This window comes from Chenopodium quinoa, unplaced genomic scaffold, assembly GCF_001683475.1.
Source record: "Chenopodium quinoa cultivar QQ74 unplaced genomic scaffold, ASM168347v1, whole genome shotgun sequence".
Classification (NCBI taxonomy): Eukaryota; Viridiplantae; Streptophyta; class Magnoliopsida; order Caryophyllales; family Amaranthaceae; genus Chenopodium; species Chenopodium quinoa.
This window is the reverse complement of record NW_018743977.1, coordinates 2,322,026-2,342,527: the sequence shown is the minus strand read 5'-3', so window position 1 is coordinate 2,342,527 and position 20,502 is coordinate 2,322,026. Positions and strand designations below refer to the sequence as shown.

The 20,502-nt window shown below is 38.2% G+C and overlaps 1 protein-coding gene across 1 annotated transcript; it reads right to left on the bottom strand.

The window, feature by feature from the left end:
* Positions 1-18,259: 18,259 nt before the first annotated feature.
* LOC110689762 lies at positions 18,260-20,105 on the bottom strand. Its single transcript, XM_021866564.1, has 2 exons — positions 19,874-20,105; positions 18,260-19,167 (listed from the first exon to the last, which is right to left on the bottom strand). Exons 1-2 carry the CDS (start codon positions 19,976-19,978, stop codon positions 18,652-18,654), a joined length of 621 nt encoding a protein of 206 aa, XP_021722256.1. The 5' UTR covers positions 19,979-20,105; the 3' UTR covers positions 18,260-18,651.
* Between the last annotated feature and the right edge of the window lie 397 nt (positions 20,106-20,502).

The following is a 20,502-nucleotide window of genomic DNA, read 5'->3' as shown; positions in this document are numbered from 1 at the left end:
TATTTGAAGAAGCAAAGAAGCTCTGGGATTACTTGTGGAGAAAAGGTTTTGCGAAGCAAGCGGCCCTCGACTTCAGCAATTGAGGGCTGCCATCACTAATTACCGGTAGTCCAAAGGGATGTTTGTTGAGGACTACTATAATACGCTGATGGGATTTTTTGATGATCTTGTTCGATTAAAGCCACCATATGGTTGTGAATGTAGAAATTGCTATTGTAATGTGGCTAGGAAGTATGAGTTAGATAAGGAAGAGGAGAAATTACACCAATTTTTAATTGGTATTGACGAAAAATATGCCATGGTGAGGCCTAATCTTCTGTCCCAACAGCACTCCGTGACATTGGATCGTGCCTATCCTGCGTTCCTCTATGAGGAACATTCTCGTGGTATTGCTCAACGAAAGTCTGCTAAGGAGAGGGATGAAACCCACGTTCTTGCTCTCCCACCTGATCACCCAAAGAATTCCTACGTTCGTCGTGAGAAAACCAAACTATTTTGCACTCACTATCAGCGTACGGGTCACGCCAATGAGGGATGCTTCATATTGCACGGTTATCAACCATGGTGGATTGAAAAATATTGTAATAAGGGGGGCGGTTCGTCTTGTGGTTCGCAGACCCCCCCTGCTGCTTCCTTTGATCGCACCAAGTGTGCCAGCAAACTGCCTCTTCACAGCCCACTGCTGTTGCTTTTGATCGTGGCTAGGCCACGGTTTGAGCCATGCCGTGGGTGGTTATGTCTCTAATATGTCTTCGCCTCAACCAAGGGCTGATGTGGGTGTTATGTCTTCTCTATCCGAAATGCAACTTGAGCCTGTTCAAATTTTATTGAACATGATTAATCATCGCCAACAAGATAAGATGATTGGTGAGTGTTCTTCTTCCTCTTGGATCATCGACATGGGCACTTTTCACCATGTGACTGGAGATGAGTACGGGTCACGACAATGAGGGATGCTTCATATTGCACGGTTATCAACCATGGTGGATTGAAAAATATGGTAATAAGGGGGGTGGTTCGTCTTGTGGTTCGCAGACCCCCCTGCTGCTTCCTCTGATCGCACCAAGTGTGCCAGCAAACTGCCTCTTCACAGCCCACTACTGTTGCTTTTGATCGTGGCCAGGGCACGGTTTGAGCCATGTCGTGGGTGGTTATGTCTCTAATATGTCTTCGCCTCAACCAAGGGCTGATGTGGGTGTTATGTCTTCTCTATCCGAAATGCAACTTGAGCCTGTTAAAATTTTATTGAACATGATTAATCATCGCCAACAAGATAAGATGATTGGTGAGTGTTCTTCTTCCTCTTGGATCATCAACACGGGCGCTTCTCACCATGTGACTGGAGATGAGTCGTGCCTAATGGATGTGAAATTTATTGTGTCGTGTCCTGTCGATCTTCCTGATGGTTCACAAGCAGTGGCTACGAAGGCAGGGCGTGTGTTCCTTGCCAATGGAATAATTCTAGAACATGTTCCAAAATTAAATTGCAATAATATAATTTCAGTGTCTAAAATTATTGATGATTCTAACTGTTATGTTCGATTAACTGACTCATTATGTGCTATATAGGACCAACACTCGGGGAGCCTGATTGGCGGCGGTGAACGTATAGATGGACTCTACTAATTCTGACGACTTCCTACAGTAGTGCGGTGACAAGTTTAGACATCTCTACATTTGAGCTTTGGCATCATCGTTTGGGGCATCCGTCGGATCGAGTTGTCAAGTTAGTATCTGCTGTTAGTGCTAATTCTAGTAGAAAAACTTTAAATAAAACATGTGATGTTTTTCCTCAAGCTAAACAGTCTCGGGATAGTTTTCCGAATAGTGGTAGTAAGGCTAGCCGTATTTTTGAGATGATACATTGTGATTTATGGGGGTCGTATAAAACGGCTTCTACTTATGGTGCATATTATTTTTTTTACTCTTGTTGATGATTTTTCAAAAGTTGTTTGGGTCTATTTATTGAATGATAAAACAAAAGTTTACTCTTCTTTTTGTTCTTTCTTGGCCGTGATTAAATGTCAATTTGATGTGACTGTTAAGTGTGTGCGGAGTGATAATGGTACGGAATTCAAACACATGATCCCGTACTTCAATGACAATGACATTCTTTTCCAAACTTCTTGTGTTGGTACCCCACAACAAAATGGTCGTGTTGAGCGTAAGCATCAACATATATTGAATGTGAGTCGTTCTTTGATGTTTCAAGGCAATCTTCTAATTGGTTTTTGGGGTGAATGTGTTCTTGGGGCAATTTATTTGATTAATTGCACTCCCTCTTGTTTTTTAGACAATAAAACACCGTATGAAATTTTGTTTGGCAAAAAGCCTAATATTGATGAGTTGCGGGTTTTTTGCTCACTTTGCTATACTCATAACCAAAAGGCTAAGGGTGATTAATTTGCACCTCGAAGCAGAAAATGTGTGTTTGTGGGTTACCCTCATGGCAAGAAGGGTTGGAAGTTGTATGATCTAGAAACGAGTGATATTTTTGTGTCGAGAGATGTCAAGTTTCATGAGAACGAATTTCCGTTTGCTACTCATTGTGACTCTAATGATATGAGTCTTGCTGCCTCTGCCGTATCTAGTGATAATAATGGGGTTGATGTGGATTTTTTGGACGATCTTGAGCATGTCTTGGCAGTTGGAGAAGCTGCCCTTGACACAGAAACTTCGAGCAGCCCCCACCGCAGCCTTGCCGCAGCTCACCTGCGGCTGCTACTGATGCTAATACTGCTGCCAAATCTCCTACGGCTGCTATTGAGCTTGGTGCGGCTGGTAGCACATCCTGCACAACTGAGTCAGCTGCGGCATTGTCTAGCAGCTCCTCTACTATTGATCTTGGTCGTGGTCTTCATTCTAAGCACCCGCCAGATTGGCACTGTGATTATGTCGCACATACTATATCTATTCTGAGTCCATCTCAAAGTTCACCGTCCGCTAGCTCCTCAGGTACTCCTTATCCCTTAGCACATTTTACTAAATTCTCTGTTGGCCACCGTACATTTCTTGCAGCCTTGGATGTAGGTTGTGAGCCCTGTAATTTCAAGGAATCTATGACTGATGCGGTTTGGAGAGAGGCTATGCAAAAGGAGATTTCTGCCTTAGAGGACAACGAAACTTGGGGATGGAAGAGTTGCCTCTGGGGAAGAAAGCTCTTGGGTGCAAATGGGTCTACAAGACAAACGTAACTATGATGACACTATTGAACGGTCAAAATCCCGTCTTGTTATATTTGGCAATCACCAAGTTGAAGGGATTAATTACACTGAGACCTTTGCTCCCGCGGCTAAAATGGTTATTGTTCGTGCTTTTTTAGCCGTTGCCGCTGCAAAGAATTGGGAACCACATCAAATGGATGTACATAATTCATTCCTTCATGGCGACCTCAATGAGGAGGTGTATATGAAACCGCCTCTCGGATTTCATGGCAACAAACCGGGCTTGGTGTGTCGACTTAAAAGTCTCTCTATGGTCTCCGTCAAGCTCCGCGTTGTTGGTTTGCAAAGTTGACAAGATCTCTCAAAAAGTACGTTTTTTCACAGTCGTACTCTGACTACTCTCTGTTTACTCTGAATAATGGTGATGTGCAACTCAGTGTTCTGGTCTATGTTTATGATTTGATAAAATCTGTTAATTCTTCTTCTGCAATTTCTGAGTTCAAAAATTATTTGAGTGAATGCTTTCATATGCAAGATTTGGGTGTTTTGAAATATTTTCTTAGCATTGAGGTTGCTCGCAGTCCCGAAGGCATTTTCTTGTGTCAGAGGAATATACTCTTGATATAATTGCTGAAGCAGGTCTATTAGGGGCTAGACCATTCGGCATACCAATTGAGCAAACTCATAATTTGGCAAAATCGAATGGTATGTTAATTGATGATCCGAAAATGTATTGACACTTAGTAAGGCGCTTGATTTACTTGTCATTTACTCGCCCGGATTTGGCTTACACAATTCATATTATTCTATCCCAAATTATGCACCAACCGCGTCAACAACATTAGGATGCAGCATTACGTGTTGTACGGTACTTGAAAGGTTGTCCGGGACAAGAGATTCTTCTCAATCCTGCTTGTGATTTGCAGTTAACTGGTTGGTGCGACTCGGATTGGGCTAGTTGCCCTTTGACTCGTCTATCGATTTCAGGTTGGTTAGTGTTTCTTGGTGGTTCTCCAATTTTTTGGAAGATCAAGAAACAACATAAAGTTTCCAAATCTTCCGCAGAAGCAGAGTATCATTCTATGGCAACGGTCACGTCAGAGTTGAAATGGTTGAAGGCTTTGCTTGTTAGCTTGGGAGTTGCACATCCACGTGCGATGAGTTTATTTTGTGATAGTCAATCCTCATTGTACATTGCTCAAAATCCGGTCTTTCATGAGCGTACTAAACACGTTGAGGTTGATTGTCATTATGTGCGCGACACAATTCAAGATGGTACCATTCAGCCATCTCATGTGAAGACAACGGAACAACTTGCGGACATTTTTACCAAGGCTTTAGGCACACAACAATTCTCTTATCTATTAGACAAGTTGGGCATTTGTAATTTGCATGCTCCAACTTGAGGATGGGTGTTAAGCCTTATATTGTACACTAGTTAATGGGCCAATGTGTTAAGGCCATATATGTTTATATAGGTTGTATATATACTTGAGAATAGAGAAATACAACACAAGAAAAATTCATTCCTGACAAAACCAAACAAATAAAAAGATAATAGTTAAATGATTCCTTTCTTCCCTCTTATTTGTTTCCTTTCCACTTCGTTTCCATTGTTCTAACCAAACGCCCTCTTAATATGCTTAAAACTGCATATACTCGATAATTATGTAGCTTTTTTCTTTTACAATTTAAATATTACATAGTATTGTACTACTGTTGGCAAATTATTATAGCCATTGACATTTGACTCGTTTCCTCACAAAAATGCATGCAAGTAATTTATCACCATTTTCATTACAGCTGGCCTATTAAACAAGTAGTTCATGTATCATGCAAATTTTATCAGGTGATATGAATTTTCAATACCTTAACAACTTGTCAGATTCCCCTTAATAAGATTCGTCAGATTACATATAACTAATAGCATGACAACCTAAATTGAATCAATGTCATACTTCCTCCATTTTATAATTCTTGCACCACACTCTTTCACACGATATTTAAGAAAAATCTGCATCATATGATATAATACCCTTTAAATAAAGGGGGAAATTATTAGGAGTAAAATTAAATGGGCCTTGAGCTTCAAATAAGGGTAATTGTACAACTTTCACCTAAAAAACACTAGTGGATAATATTTTGGTTGCTCAATCTCTCTCTAACCACTTTCTCACTCATCCTCTCCATAGGCATTTTGTTGGTCATAATTTTTCCCCACCAATTATATAAATTTTTTAAAAAAGAATCCCATCACCGTTCTCTCTCCTACCTTTTACCATACTAGTACGTGCCTCAGGCGTTGCCCCGAATACCCATTATAATTAAATTATCATAATAACAATAATAAAATTATTATTATTAGCATTTATATTTTTTTTAAATGTTAGAGTAGAAATACTATCTATTGTTCTTTTTTCACGTTTGTTATTATTTTCTGTTTTTGTAAGTTGCACTATATTCATTTGGTCTACTACGACCAATGTTTGTGAATTATACATAAAAAAAATATAATTAAGATATTGTTTGTCAAAGTTCTATGTCAATATAAGAGGGAGTATAATTTTGTCAAAAGAAGCGTGCGTCGATTAAAAAAAATAAAAAGTTAGTAATTATTTTTTTAACACGTAAAATCAATGAATTATATTATTGGTTTAATTGAAATATTTGTAATATATGACTGGTAAATGGGCTACGAAAGCTTTGTAAAACCCGTAAAGTTCTAAAACCTTGCTAACATTGATCTGAATTCACTTCAAGATTCTCTTGTATTGTACAGTTTCTGTTGTGTCCTAATTTAATTAAGTAGTATTTGACTTCTTTAATTTCATTAACAAAATCACTAACATACACAAAAATATTACAACCGAATATGAACAATACCTGATTCAAAAGCCTTAATGGTAAATCAATGGTTGACTAAAAAAAATTAATGATACATAGCCATATTTATTTATAATTACGTGGTTATTTGTATAGGAGTAAAATTCTATTGTTAATTGGATATTCATATTAATTATAATATGTGGTGTGTTGCTACAAATAAAATTCTATTGTCAATAAAAAGATAAATTTTTTTCAAAAGAATTATAAATTATTTTATGTATACTTTTTTTTAACCCTAATCAAATCTATCCAATCTAATCTGGCATCTAATCTAATGTGATGTGTTGTTATAAGTAAAATTCTATTGTCAATAAAAAGATAAAAAAAAATTCAAAAGAATTATAAATTATATTATGTATACTGTTTTTTTTATCCTAAACAAATATATCTAATCTAATGTAATGTGGCATCTAATCTAATCACAATAATATATACTAGATGAAAGCGGTGCGATGCACGATTTTTCATACATATATCTCAAGAAAAGTTATTTCCTATATACTTTAAGTTTCTTTTTTTATAATTATTTGATTTATTTTACAATTTTATAATTTCAGACAAAATAAACAAATAAATAAATAAAAGACAAATAATAATTTAATTAAAATGATATTGCCAATTACAAAAGTATAATGTTTTTTAAATGTAATTTAGAATGCGACTTAATTTATTGTTGTCTTGTATTTTATTCGTTGTTGTTAGTTATATGACAATAATATGATATCTTTCAAAAAAAAAACAAATTGTTAATATGATATTTCATTGATTACATATTAGGATAAAATCTTTAATGTGAAAAGATAATAGTTTTTTATTTTTAAAATAATTTAAATCCTAAATCATTATTCGTTGCTTTTTACACTTGAAATTAAACTCTCAAATCTATATATCATTTTGTATATTTTTTGGGATCTCTTGATATCTAAAAAATTATCTGTATTTTCAAATTTTTAGACATAAAATGTTTAAAGAAGGTAAAGTTTTTTATTACGTTTTAAGTTTTAAATTTTTTTTAAGAAAAAACATCTTATTAATCGGGTATTTAGATAAAACCATTAATTTCATAAGATAATTTTTATTTTTTTTAATAATTTAAATCCTAATATCCCACGATTTTTTATACATAAAATCTCATAAAAATAATTTTTGTAATTAGATCATACTCATAATATTTTTGAACATTAAAAATAATAGTTATTAGATGTAATATTTCGATGTAAAAAAATTTGTATTAAAAAAAAATCAATAGGATCACCAACTTTGTTCACATCGATAACTCTTCCATCTAATAAAAGTGGATAAACAGAACATGTTAGCAAAAATAAAATTTATATAAAATTAATCTTAATAGTCTTATAAAATAAATTAAAATAGTTACAAGAAAGTGAATAATTGTTGTGAAATTAATCTAAAAATTTGAATTATACAAAATTAAATCCATGCATTGGAAATTTTTCATCGTCCCCAATTGCCCAAACAATAGTATTTTGGAAAATTGAATTATAATTTTATTGTCGCTGACAATGCGTGTCATATTGCTTCATATTTGTAACGACTGAAAAGTATCTAATGGAGTAAATTTTTCCTTCAATCAATTTTGAACAAAGTTGACTTTAATTGAGGCATGAACATAATCACCTTGTAATTAAAAATAAAAAATTAAGTTAATTTTATGACTTAATTAAGCTACCTAAATCACAAAAAATTTGTTTTAATCATAAAATTAATTGATAAAAACTAAAAGGTTCATTAAAAGATTAAATAAATACAAACAATTTATAAAGATATAATACCTCCTCATCCAATAGGATCATCATGCGAGAAATTTGTACTTTGATATTTCAAAGATTTTTGCTCGAATATAATTCTCTGATTAAATTAGATCTACATGTAAAAACAAAATTCAATAAACAAAACATAAACATATAATCATTAAGTATCCCAAATAAACACAATTTAAGCAATAATCACAAATATACATTTAAACATGGGTTTTAATAATCAGGCTAAGAATTACCCAGTCATTGATGACCTAATAAAAATGACACAAAATTGATGACACAAAATTTGCTTGGTTTGGTTTTGTATTGATATGAAATTTTGTTGGTGTCATATGATGCGTCAATTTATAATGGTAAATTTCACAAATTTTATTTAATTATAATTAAGGAATAATTTTTATTTCTTATCATAAACACTATTAAAATTTATCTTATAATAGTAGGTATATAAATCCTATATCTAAAGATGATTATTTTAAAAGATAATTTTTAGATTTTAAATAAATTAAATCCTAATAAATCAATATTCGTTGTTTTTACTTACATGACGAAATTCTTAAATCTCATTCGTCACTTATGTTTAGGTGGCAAACGAATTTTTTAATTTCAAAATAAAATAGAAATCTAATTTTTAATTGGTCGAAAATATATCTTTGCTTATGTGGCACGTTGAATGCTCTCCAAAAATGTTGTGGTCTTTACGTTAACCTATAGAGTAATGCGAGTTTTGTCGAATAAAAGAATTTAAGCTACTCTAATACAAGTGAGATTGGCATGTTTACTCGTAAATGATTAAATAAAAACATTTAAATTGAGAACATATGCTTGTTTTAAAATATTTTTAGAGGTCTTAGTTTGTTACTGTAAGGTAAGGTCTATTTAGCTTGGGTTAGCGCCAAGTTGTCAACTGTTGGCATTTCTTGATTCAAGGCAATCTTTTCGAGTTTGCTAAGCTGATTTAAAATGGAAACTAAGTAACGTATCACTATTTTTGGTTGAATCTTGCCATAATTAGTTCTTATTGCCGAATAAAATATAATTTTATTGTCATCATTCCTGAATCAAGTGGCTAAAAAAAAAATAAAAAAAAAAAAAAAAAAGAAAACAATTATGCAAGGTTAGTTGGATAGTACATCAAATCTAGAGGTGATCATTGGGCGGGCCAGGCCAAAGCAAAAAAGTTTGTCCAGTTCTCGGGCCGGGCCAAAAAATCAACTAAGTATGCATAAAAACGCCTTCCCAAACCCGCCCAAAAAAAAATTCGGGCCAGACCGAGCCCAACCCGATTTTGGGCCATAAAAATCTGCCCAAAACCCGCCAGGTTCGGGCCAGGCCGACTTTGATCACCTAAATCTGCCCAAAAATACCTACTTTATTTATATATATTAGATTTGTCGCCTACGTTCTCAACACTCGGCGAAAAACTGGAATGCCAAGTGTCGCTGTCTCGTGACCTGGCTGGGAGACTGGCTTTATTTATTAGTGATATGATATCCCACCAACATTTCTCTTTCCTACACATCACTATATTAATATTCTTGTAATGTTTAATTGTGTTATATTATTGTTTAATTTTTAATGTTAACTAAATTTTGTATTAATTAAATTGTTTATGGATATCATCGTATTGAGCGTTACTTCCTTGATGAACAGGAGATAATTGTTCATAATAAGTGTTTTGAGTGGGAATTTGTGGAGGTATTTGTTGTTTCAGAGGATTTTTCAAAGAGGTGTTGCCCATTTTTTGTAGGAAAAGTTGAAAATTGAAGTTGATTGATGAAATTTTCATCAAAATAATTACAATTTTGAGTAAGTAAAGAGTAAAACGGGTTATTGGGATCCAATTCTAATTTTTGATTCATTTTTAAAACTAACAAAATTATGAAAATAGGATGATTAAGTACAAATTGAGATAAAAGCAAATACAACAAAATTCTGATAATTTCTGAAATTATGAAAATATAGCAAAATGGGTCACTTTTTACAGAGAAAATTATTTTATAGGCGTTGGAATTATTTTTTTTTAAGTTTAAAATTGTCAAAATGTTGTTGTAAAATTATAATCATTGCAATTTGCAACTTGTAGGCGTCATTCGAAGCGCGCCTACGTTAAGCATGTTGTGAATATGCTTGGCACTCATAGGAAGTGGGAATTGACATAATACGATTAGGGACAAGGAAAGTAGGGAGCCGCCAACAAGTTTTTTTTAGGAACTTGTAAGCCGTTCACAGATCATTTAAGGCAACCACGATAAGGGACAATGATAGGAAACAACGATTCACCCGCGAAGTTTACACCCCATTCATAATCCATGAGATTACTAACTCCATATGGTTCGGAACCACGAAAGGAGGATCGGGGATTATGGTACGAAGTGAGACATGGAGTCACATTCGCCCGTATTGGCCTCTACTCGATTCTTTTTGTGAAAAGTGATTCTTGCGATCTCAAAGGCATGTAAACAAAGATTCAATTTGCTCCAAACTAATATTAAGCTAGATTGGTTTAATGTTAACGTAACATATAATTCTAAAATATCGTGATCACTTCGATTAAACAACAAGATTAAAAAGGATCCTAAATCGGTCGTCCAAATTATCTTATTAGGCGTGATATTCAATTACATATTCCCTTTAAACATGCAATACGGTGATCAATAAATATAATAGAATCAACATCAACATTGGAAGCAATTTAACCATAATAACGTTAGCCAAATCAAATAATGATAAACCTAATCATGATACTAGCAACAAGAATAAAAAGAGTAATTAAGTGAATTAACTACTCATGTTCCGCGTTTCCTTGAATTTCTACATCATGAATAAAATGTTAGTAACTTCAATAAATAATAAATCAAATTGAACTAAATTAAATGAAAAGTAGAGTTGATTTGGGCCAAACTCTCAATTAATTCTACCTTTCACGCCTTGGTTTAAGTATAAAATTTCGGGTCAAGTATGGACTCCTTGGAGTGCTTAGGGGAAGTATTGTGAGAGAATAGGGGTGGCTAGTGTTTAGGCTAAAGAGAGAAGAGAATGATTGTTGATGCCCCGAAACTGAGGAAATCAGGTTCGTATTTATAGAGGAAATGAGTAGGGTGAAGCAAAAAACCCTAGAAATGAAAAGACGTCGCGGAGAAACCCTAGAAAAATGCCGCGTCATGGCGCAAAATACCGCAACAAGGCGCGGAATACCGTGACGCGGCATACCTGCCGTGACACGGTGCACATGTTTTCCTGAAAACCGTCTAGATTCATTTTATGCGCCGTGACAAGATTAAACCCCTTTTTCCGAGGGGTTTCCTTCGACATTGTCCCAGGTATAGCCTTACAGTGGCATTGTACCTTGGATTGCCTTAAAACCCCGCCCAACAAGGAACAATGATTTCACAGCCAAAGTATAGCCAACTAAAGGCATGGTACTTCGAATAAATCAGTGTCTTAAGGCAAAGGGGTCGTGGGCGAATCTGAATCATAGCCAACCACCGGCATCATGCTTTAGAGGGTCATATCCGAAGCATATCCAACCCCTGTCATGGTGCTTCGGATAGTCATTCCCCCACAAAAACCTTAAGGGTCGAGAGAATACTGCTCTTGGAGTCCATGACTTCTGAGCAGTGAACTCATAAACTCTTCAAAAACAATTTTTGCTAAGTAGTACAAGTCAACACGAAGCAAGACTTTGTCTATACAAGCAAATCAAAGCGAAGCAAATACTTCAGAAATTCGAAGATTCAAAACTTTAGATTTGGCAAGCAATACGTCAACAGAAAAGCCTTAGCCTTATTCTTCTAACAAAAGGGGACCAAACATTTCCAAGCCGAAGCTCAACACTTAGGAAAATTTTGCAAAACAAATAAAAACACAAGTTGTGCAATGAAATCAAATGAGCAAGGCAGTTGGAAAGAAAGACAATGCAATTAAAGCAGCAAACTATGCTCGGATGACCAAGCTACATCAGATCAAGTTCAGGAAACTTAAGAGAAAAACACATCCTATTCGGCAGTCATCCACTAGATAAATAAAAGCAATTGCCGAGCTATGTACAACCAGTTGAAATTCAAAAACAAATTAAAGTTTTACATGAGGCAAGCTGAAGCAAAAAGAGCAATAGGCAAAAAAAGATGTGACATATTCAAATAAGGCCTTGCGATTGTAGACTACTGCCCAAGTTCCTATGCTTCAGCATTTTTCAGGATCTGGCTGAGGGGAAGTAGCGTCTTGACCTCCTGAAGTTACAGCAATCGAGGATGACGCAGGATGAACCAAGGCCTTCTCGACCTCCTTCTTCTTCTTCTTAGCCTCCTTCTCCTTTTCCTCAGCCTCCTTCTCTTTGGCCTCAGCCTCGGATCGACGAGCCAAGTAATCGACCTCGGCCTGGCTGGGATAGACCACGTGCACGTCCTTGCGGTCAAGGGCCCAAGTCTCCACTTGCTCCCAATTTATGCTGGGGTCAACGTGGAAGGCTAAGCGGCGAGCCATGTCAAAGCCGAGGTCATACCCTGCCTGATAATCGGCTTCGGTATAGAGGCGGACATCGAGCAAGGCTTTAGCCCCTTTCATCTCCTCCTTAGCAGCAGCAGTGAGGGAATTTTCAGCTTTAAGCTTCTGATGGAAGTCCTGATCCATCATCTTTTATTTCTTCTCAAGCTGCAGGATTCAAGCCTCCGGCGCAGGGATTGTTTCTTCCTCATATTTTATCATCTCCTCGGATCCCTTGTCCATAAGGGGGAATAGATGATTCTCCAGATTGTCCAGGACTTTCTGCCCATTGGCCTTGAGCTCCTCTACTCCGGCTTCCCGAGCCTTAGCCTTGGCTTCGGCCAAATTCTCCCTCACTTCAGCTTCTTCTTACTTGAAACGCAACTCCTCATCCATCTCAACAGTCATAGTGTGGTTCTGAACAACCTGTAGAAGTCGGAAACAGAGTAGTTGAAGCAAATGAGTTAACAAGGAGAGAGAAAGAAAAAAAGACGATCTTACCCTTAATGCATGCTTCGCTCTTTCTAAGAGCTCGTACTTGAAAGCGTAGAGCTTCGCAAATGCGCAAGCCTCCGACGGCTCTCACCCTCAAAACTCGACCCGAACGGCCCCTACCCCGAAGCTTAGTCGGGGCTAGACCAAAAGTACTTAGAGTATTAGAACGAAATTGTTCTCGCTTGTGGAGATCCTTTCAAGTTCACAACTCAAGTGTCCTTTTCCAATGCCAAGTGATTGGTATTTATTAGAAAATGAGCCCTTGAATTCCAATCTCCCATCAATGTGGGAGAGTTGGTAAAAATGTATTTATTCAATTTAATTTAATTCAAAAATCAAATTAAAATGCAAATGAATCAACAAATAACAAGTGTCAAGTGGAAAGCAAGGGGTTAGGTGAGGACCACAAGGGGGGACCACCCTCCCCTTACTCTCCAAGAAACCCACACAAACCGCCCCTCACACGCACAAGTCAACCAACACAAGCCAGCTGGCGCAAGGCCTTGTGCACCAAGGCACACCTAGCTGGTGGCCTGGTGCTTGGCTATGCTGCCAGCATGGCTGTGTGTGTGAGCTGCCTAGCAAGCACACCACGCATGCATGCGGGCTGCTGCCAAGAATGCTGGGCGCACATACCGCAAGCACTGCTTACGAGCTGCTGCTTTAATGCTAGTGCTAGGCGCAGCCCAGCACGCACAGCCCGAGCACACGCACGCATAGCGTGCTGCTGCTGCCGATGCGATGCTCGTGCTAGGCGCAGCCCAACATGCTACTACCTCGCGCGCAAGGCTCAGCTAGCATGTGCTGCTGGCCTTACTTGCGATGGTGCGGGCTGGCTGCTGCCATGCCTAACATGTGCGGCTGGCCCTTGGCAGGCCTTGCCTTGCACGCATGGTTGGCTCGTCCATGCTAAGCATGCTTAGCTTGTGGCCGAGCCTTTGCCTTGCGACAATGGCTCTGACTAGCCATGCTAGCCATCCCAGCCCTCGATTGGCTAGTCCACTTCGAGGCTAGGATTTTCTCGTGTGATGACTTGTTGTTTGCTTAATTTCTCGTCGATTCCTAAATTCGACTCGACTTACGACACTCGGTTTCCGGCGCTCTAAGCTCGGAATCCGACGTCTATGTTCGTAATACTCTAATGACTCATTTAATCCTTCGGATTAATTCCTAGTTTTGGTTTAGTTACTCGATTGGGTGTGACCCGAAGGGTTCAATCAAGATTAAGCTGTAATATTAATCTTGCATCAATATTACTGATCGGAAGCGGCCTCCAACTAGGCATTCCGATCACTTAACCTCACTGAATAATTAGCTTTCTAATAATTCTGAAACCTCTATCGGTGTAATACACTTGTTCGAAAGACACCATTCCTTTTAAAGTTCCTATGCCTTCGGAGACGTACGGGAGAGGAGCAGAGGCGAAGCCCATATCTGAAGACTGGAAGGTTTTGAAGGAATGGTCCAGCGAAGTCGAAGCCAATTCCTCGGCCGCCTTCTTAGCTTCAGCGTTCCTCTTCAAGGCTTCTTCATCAAAGCTCATCATCATTGAGGAGGGGAGTCTCATTATGAACTCCACCAGCCCTCAAAACATCATGCTCCCGCTGAATTTCGTCAGTGAAAGACTTGGCCTCAACGTTCAGCAGATAGGTTGGAGTCTCCGCTTCAAATTGATTTTCCTTAGTGATATCAAGAGGGGGAGTTTGCCCGCAAACCTCATCCTCAATACGAGGCCTCTTTGAAAGAAGGGGCTCCACTGAATGTCTCCAGGCTTAATCACCGCTCGTCCTCTCTTCCGGCTAGAATATCTTCAGCTGAAGATGTACTCTAATCAACCTCAACATCTTCTTCGGTTGTAGTTACAGGGAAGGAAAAATCACCACCTTCTCCTTGGTCTCCTTCTCCTACTTCTTCGTTTACTTCCTCGTCAGACTGCAGAAGAGGAAAGGGGGGGCAAACCCAGATGAGGGTGCAAAAAAAAAAACAAACAAAAAACAACAACAATAAACAAGCAAACAAAGGAAAGTCAAATCTAAGGGCTTACCGAAGTTTTCAGAAGACGCTCGTTTTCGCGCTCGTCTCCTTTAGCTTCTTAAGCACCCCTCCTCAACAACAGGGGCCAACCCTGGCTCAGCTAAAGCAGCAGCAGCAGCAGTAGAAGAGGCCATAAAAGCTTTGGCAGCAACTCTAGAGGGCCCAGATCCAAAGAAAGGATCACACTTCTTCCACCAGGACTTCTGCCGCCAGTATTCCTCCTCGCTGACGATTGCAAGCTTCTTTGTAGTTAAAGCGAGAGGTCGGGACTACGGCCTGGTAACTACAGGCTTGTTGGAGAATGGCTTTCTCTCTTAGCTGATCCCAAGTCTATCGTAGTTAATTCCAGAATTAGCCTCGGCCAACTCTGAAGAATCTGAACAAAAATAGCAATAAGCAACATAAGAAAAAGCACAAAAAATAGTAAAAAGAAAATCAATTACTTTCTGCCAAGGCCGATGACAGCAAGCATCTTTTCGCTAAAGATGTAGAAGGTGCAAGGTAGGCAATTCTTTGGAACTACAGCCCCTCGACCTTGAGCTCCCTGCACATTTATTCAACCAGACTATTCCATCTGGTCTCTTTCTAATTGGGTGAACTCATCAGGACCGAGATCAGCCATATTGGGATCAGGCTCAAAAAAATACTTCGATGCGCCGAAGTAATTGAGATGTTGCGGGTCTTAGGGCACCCAAACCCAAATCCATTGGCCACGCCAGTCCTTATCCGAAGACTCATACGGATAAGCCGTAAGATAACCTCTTTCATCTTCAATCATCCGCCACCCAGGACCGTGGTTCTTATTCGCTTGAATATTTGCCACCAGTTTGTGGATACAGCGGAAAACAAAAATGTTCGGATCGAATCCGAAGAACAAGCACACCCACAAATAAGACATCAACCTACGGATACTCAAAGGGGTCAATTGGGACAGCGAGATGTTGTACCTATTCAACACCTGAGTGACAAAAGGGTGAAGAGGAAAATGAAGCCCATATTCTAACTAACGGACATATACGCCGATGTAACCGGAAGGAGGAGCATGGATTCGGTCATCTAAAGTGGGCACCCGACACCAATACCCATCTTCTCCATGATGTTGTAGAAAATCTCGAGTTGACCCACAAAATTGTACTCGGGGTTCTTCTCGACCCACCTACCGAAAGGGGGACAACTCATGATACCCCAATTTTGGGCCCCGTCAAGCCACTCCCTCTCCTTCGGCCGAGCAGTGGCCTAGATGTCAGAGCTGCACTTCAGCCAGAAGTACTAGCTTCATCTGAAGCTCTAGGAGGAAGAACCCTGAGTGGGATGGCATCCATTGCAGAGCTACTCAAAGCGCCGGCATCCCTAGTCGTCGACGCCTTAGGATTCTGGTTGCTCAGGGTCGGCATCATTGCCAGAGGGAGATTCCGCCGCTGAATTAACTACGGCACTCCCTCCTCTTCCTCTTCAAGTTCAACCTCGGCCTTCCTTTTTCTTTGGCCGCTGGCCATTATCAAGGTTTCACACGTGACTGAGACACTCAAAAATCAAGGAAAAACAAAGAAAATTCGACAAAAATTACCTTGTACGGACTCGAAATTTACCGATCAATAAGTTCGGAGCAACGAATTCTCATCCCAGTCATCACTTGGGCCGAGTACCGTCTTCAACCCACTTCTAAGGTCCCATTGTTTATACCCGAAACAAATATTATTATATCATTCCTAAGCTTACTGTTTTAGTCATAAGACCCATAATTCATAAATCACATCGTGCGTATTCACGTTAATTCTGTACAAATTAGATCAATTATCGTTAATTAATGTAGGCCCAATTTAATTTTGACCCACCCTTCAGCTGAGGTTTTCATCCCCAACATACATTGGGCATTTGGGCCGACTCAAATGATCAAGTAGTGTATGTTGGTTTGAAATTATAGTTTTCACAAGCAAGTCTTTTATATATACCTAGAGTAGACCTGATCAAACGTCGGGCTGGGTCGAGTTCGGGTCGAGCTGTTTTTTTCTGCCCATATTGTCGGGCCGGGCCGGGCCAAGATTCGGGCCAGAATGTTGCTGCTCAAACCCGTCTCAGTCGAGCCTACCGGGCCATTTCGGGCCTGCTTGTCTAAAGTCATCAATTTTAATTATTTTTTGTAATTTAAAGTTTGTTAGTGCATAAAACTATAAATTTAAATTTTTTAAAATTTTAACTAAACTAGTACAAATAAAAATGTTGAAAAAAAAAAAAAAAAAAAAGAAGACAAATAGACACCCCAACCACCCTCCACCACCAGCCCTAACCACCTCCAACCAACCCAGACCATACCACCCCACCCAGACCCCGTACACCCACACCCACCCACCGTAACCACCACTCCCCCCCACCCAGAATAAAAAAAACAAAAAAATTCATAAAAAAAATGAGAGGATAAGAGGAAAATCAAAATACAGCAAAATTGAATATACAAATTGAACAAATTTAAATCAATTAATATACAAATACAGAAAAATTGAATATACAAATAAAAAAAAAAAAAAAAAAAAAGATCTAATACACAAATTGAACAGACGAATTAAAAAATTTGGAAATAAAAAATCTAATACACAAAAATACAAATCTAATACACAAAAAATTAAAATCTGGAAATTAAAAAATCTGGAACGGACGAACGAACAAACCGACTAACTTTAACCATCGTTGCTCGGTTTCGGTGAAGCCCTGCCCGCATCTCAAAAATTCCGGTGAAGCTCCATCTGCCCGCGTCTCTACAAAATTCCGATGAAGATCTAATATACAAATTTCTACAAAATTCTGGTGATGCATAACGGAGAGAGAAGATGAGAGGAAGAGAGAAGAGGAGAAGAAGAGAGAGAAGAGGGAAAGGAGATCGGACAAACCGTAGAACGAAGAACGAACCGGTGAAGAGGCGCTTCAATGGAGAACTCAGAGTAGGCTTCAATGGAGGAGAGAGAGAGACGCAGCGTTGTGTCTAGTGTGGAAGTCTGGAAGATTGAGAAGGAGAAATGAAAGAACTGAAAACTTGAGAAGGAGAGTAAAGAAGAGGGAGTGAGTGAGTGACGGCTGCTGAAAATCTGAAATGAAAGAGTTAGGCTGTTTACTGTTAGGGTTTATTGGACACCTCATTTTTTTCGGGTTGCGCCAGGCCAACTTGCGGGCCAGACCTGCTACCCAAACCTGTCCAGAATTTTTTCGAGCCTATTTTCCCTTGCCCAAACCCGCATTTTGGGCTCAAAAAATTCTGCCCAAAGTCGGGCAAATCCCGGGCCGGACCGGACCATACTTGATCAGGTCTAACCTAGAGGTGGCATGGCTAGCCCCGTATGAGAGCCAATTAGGTATGGAACAAAAATCATGAGTCCGGCACAGCACAAGAAGCATGCTAGTCGATCATGGTTGTACAAGGTATTCATTTCAAAAGTTGGCATGAGCACCATTGATTGACCCATTTTTTTGCCTAATATATAAAATCTAATTAAAATAACATATAAATTAAAATCTAATTAAAGCTAGGGACCCATTGGCCAATCAGGTAGTCACAACATAGATAGGATTTGGCTTTGAATGATCGATACAATCCAATAAGGCACAACTTTGTCTTGGCCCGTTCCAAAGACAACCCACTTACACTTACACGAGACATATTGCCTCAACATACATATAGATGAAGGCCATGAAGCAAAAGACATACTAACTTAAAATTTAAGTAAGTGTTCAATTTTATCATCTTCGACATGTTATAGCTAGCATGTTTACATATCATGCTAAATCTTACCATGATTTGGCTAATTTATCATTGATCACCAATATTCACCACGAAGTTCCCTGAGGACTCTACCATGAGGAGAGTCAGGATCACCCCTCATCTTATTCCACTTCCATATCTCAACAGCCCTTAGTAACGAAGCCTCGGCGGTATCCTGCTGCTCAGGTGTAAACAGGATCAATCCGGGCTCCTTCCCGTAATACGACGTCGGACTATCCGTAGCCTGCGTTACAGGCTTCCTCGTATCAGCAAATTCCACTTCTGATAAAGGAGATGCCTTGTGGTCTTTGAAGTAGTTCTTGTTGTCTTCCTCTTGGGCTCGATTTTCGGCCTTTCGAGCGTCTGTGTTATCTGATTGGGCCGGCTGGTTTGACACTTTACGCCTTTGTTGAGTGTTGGGCTCTGATGAGTGGCCCACTTCTGTGTGTCCTATCTTTTGGGATGAAGAAATCGGTGGCTTTGGTTGGACTGGTGGATCCGGTTCGTCGGTCGCTGTTCGAGGCGGTGCGGTGGCCGCTTTGAATTTCGCTGCCTCCTCTGAATCTTTTCCCTAAGACAAGAACATAGATTAGAATGTCAATTTTTGTTCATTGCATATGAAATAATTGACAAATTTATAGATATATGTGCATATTTTAAAGAAGCATGGATGTCACAAATACTTCGTATTAAATTATGAAAAACATTTTTTTTAGGTGTATTAAATGGACCAATACAATTATTAGCAAAAATGCAAAGTAAACAAAACAGAAGTTTGTAGGAAAAAAAAAAATAACAATTTGATGCATTAGGAAAATATGATGGGTTTGAGTCTATTATATAAAATCGTACCGTCCTAAAATAAGTCATATGTTTTGACTTAGATCTTGATATATTTTTCATTCTGTCGCATTACAATTGAATGATGTGATAAATCTATGATTCGAAAATATAGATTGTAACAACATGCTTGTATAAGAAGTATACATAGTAGCAAGGCATTTACCTTAAAGTCTTAAACACAATCAAAATACAATACAAATATTAATCTCGGTAACCTATCGACTTAAATCATATATGAACTACTAAAATTTAGGACGGATGTCTATCGGAATATATTGTATCGTTCACCTGTCCAATGTTCATAATAGTCATAAATCATGCTAAACAAGACTTAATCTTAATAATAAAATTAATAAACATAATAATACAAATAGGTAATAGAATTGATATAATTAAATAAATTGAAAACAAAAGATTAAGGACATTATACATACCTTAGGAGGCTTACTATCTTCACTAATTAATCTTTTAGAAAATGCCCAATTTGCCCCTAATTTGTTCTTACTTATTATACAAGCTCTTAATCTCGATTGCAACATCTTTCTAGCTATGGAATTTGGTTCTTCTGTTTGTTTCGATGGCTAGTTTTGATGTTTATAAGTTGAGCTTATAATAAAACATGGAAAATTTTAAAGAAGATAATTAGTGGATTTAATGAATTTCTAGAAGGTGTAATTAAAGATACTAGAAATAATCATGCTTTTGACACGACACGAGAGAGTAGATATCAATCGTGGCATTTCATTCTGGTGACTTCTGGATTATGTCTTACGTATCTTCTAAAATTTCTTGGGCTCCAGAAATTTCCAGAAGATGAAAGCATTCGGCCTGGTCCATCATGTGAATGGGCTTCTATTATTTTCATGTTTTGGGCTTCGGCTTGTATCTGAAAATGCCCTTGTTTGACAATCGTTAATAGCTGATGTCGAACCCAGTTACGTATTTATGAGGTCACCATCAAAATGAATAATATCTGACTGAACATATTTTACAATAATTTTATATTTCTCAATAATTAAATGTTCACTTTTATGCAATATGATGTTCATTTTCATGCCGTATA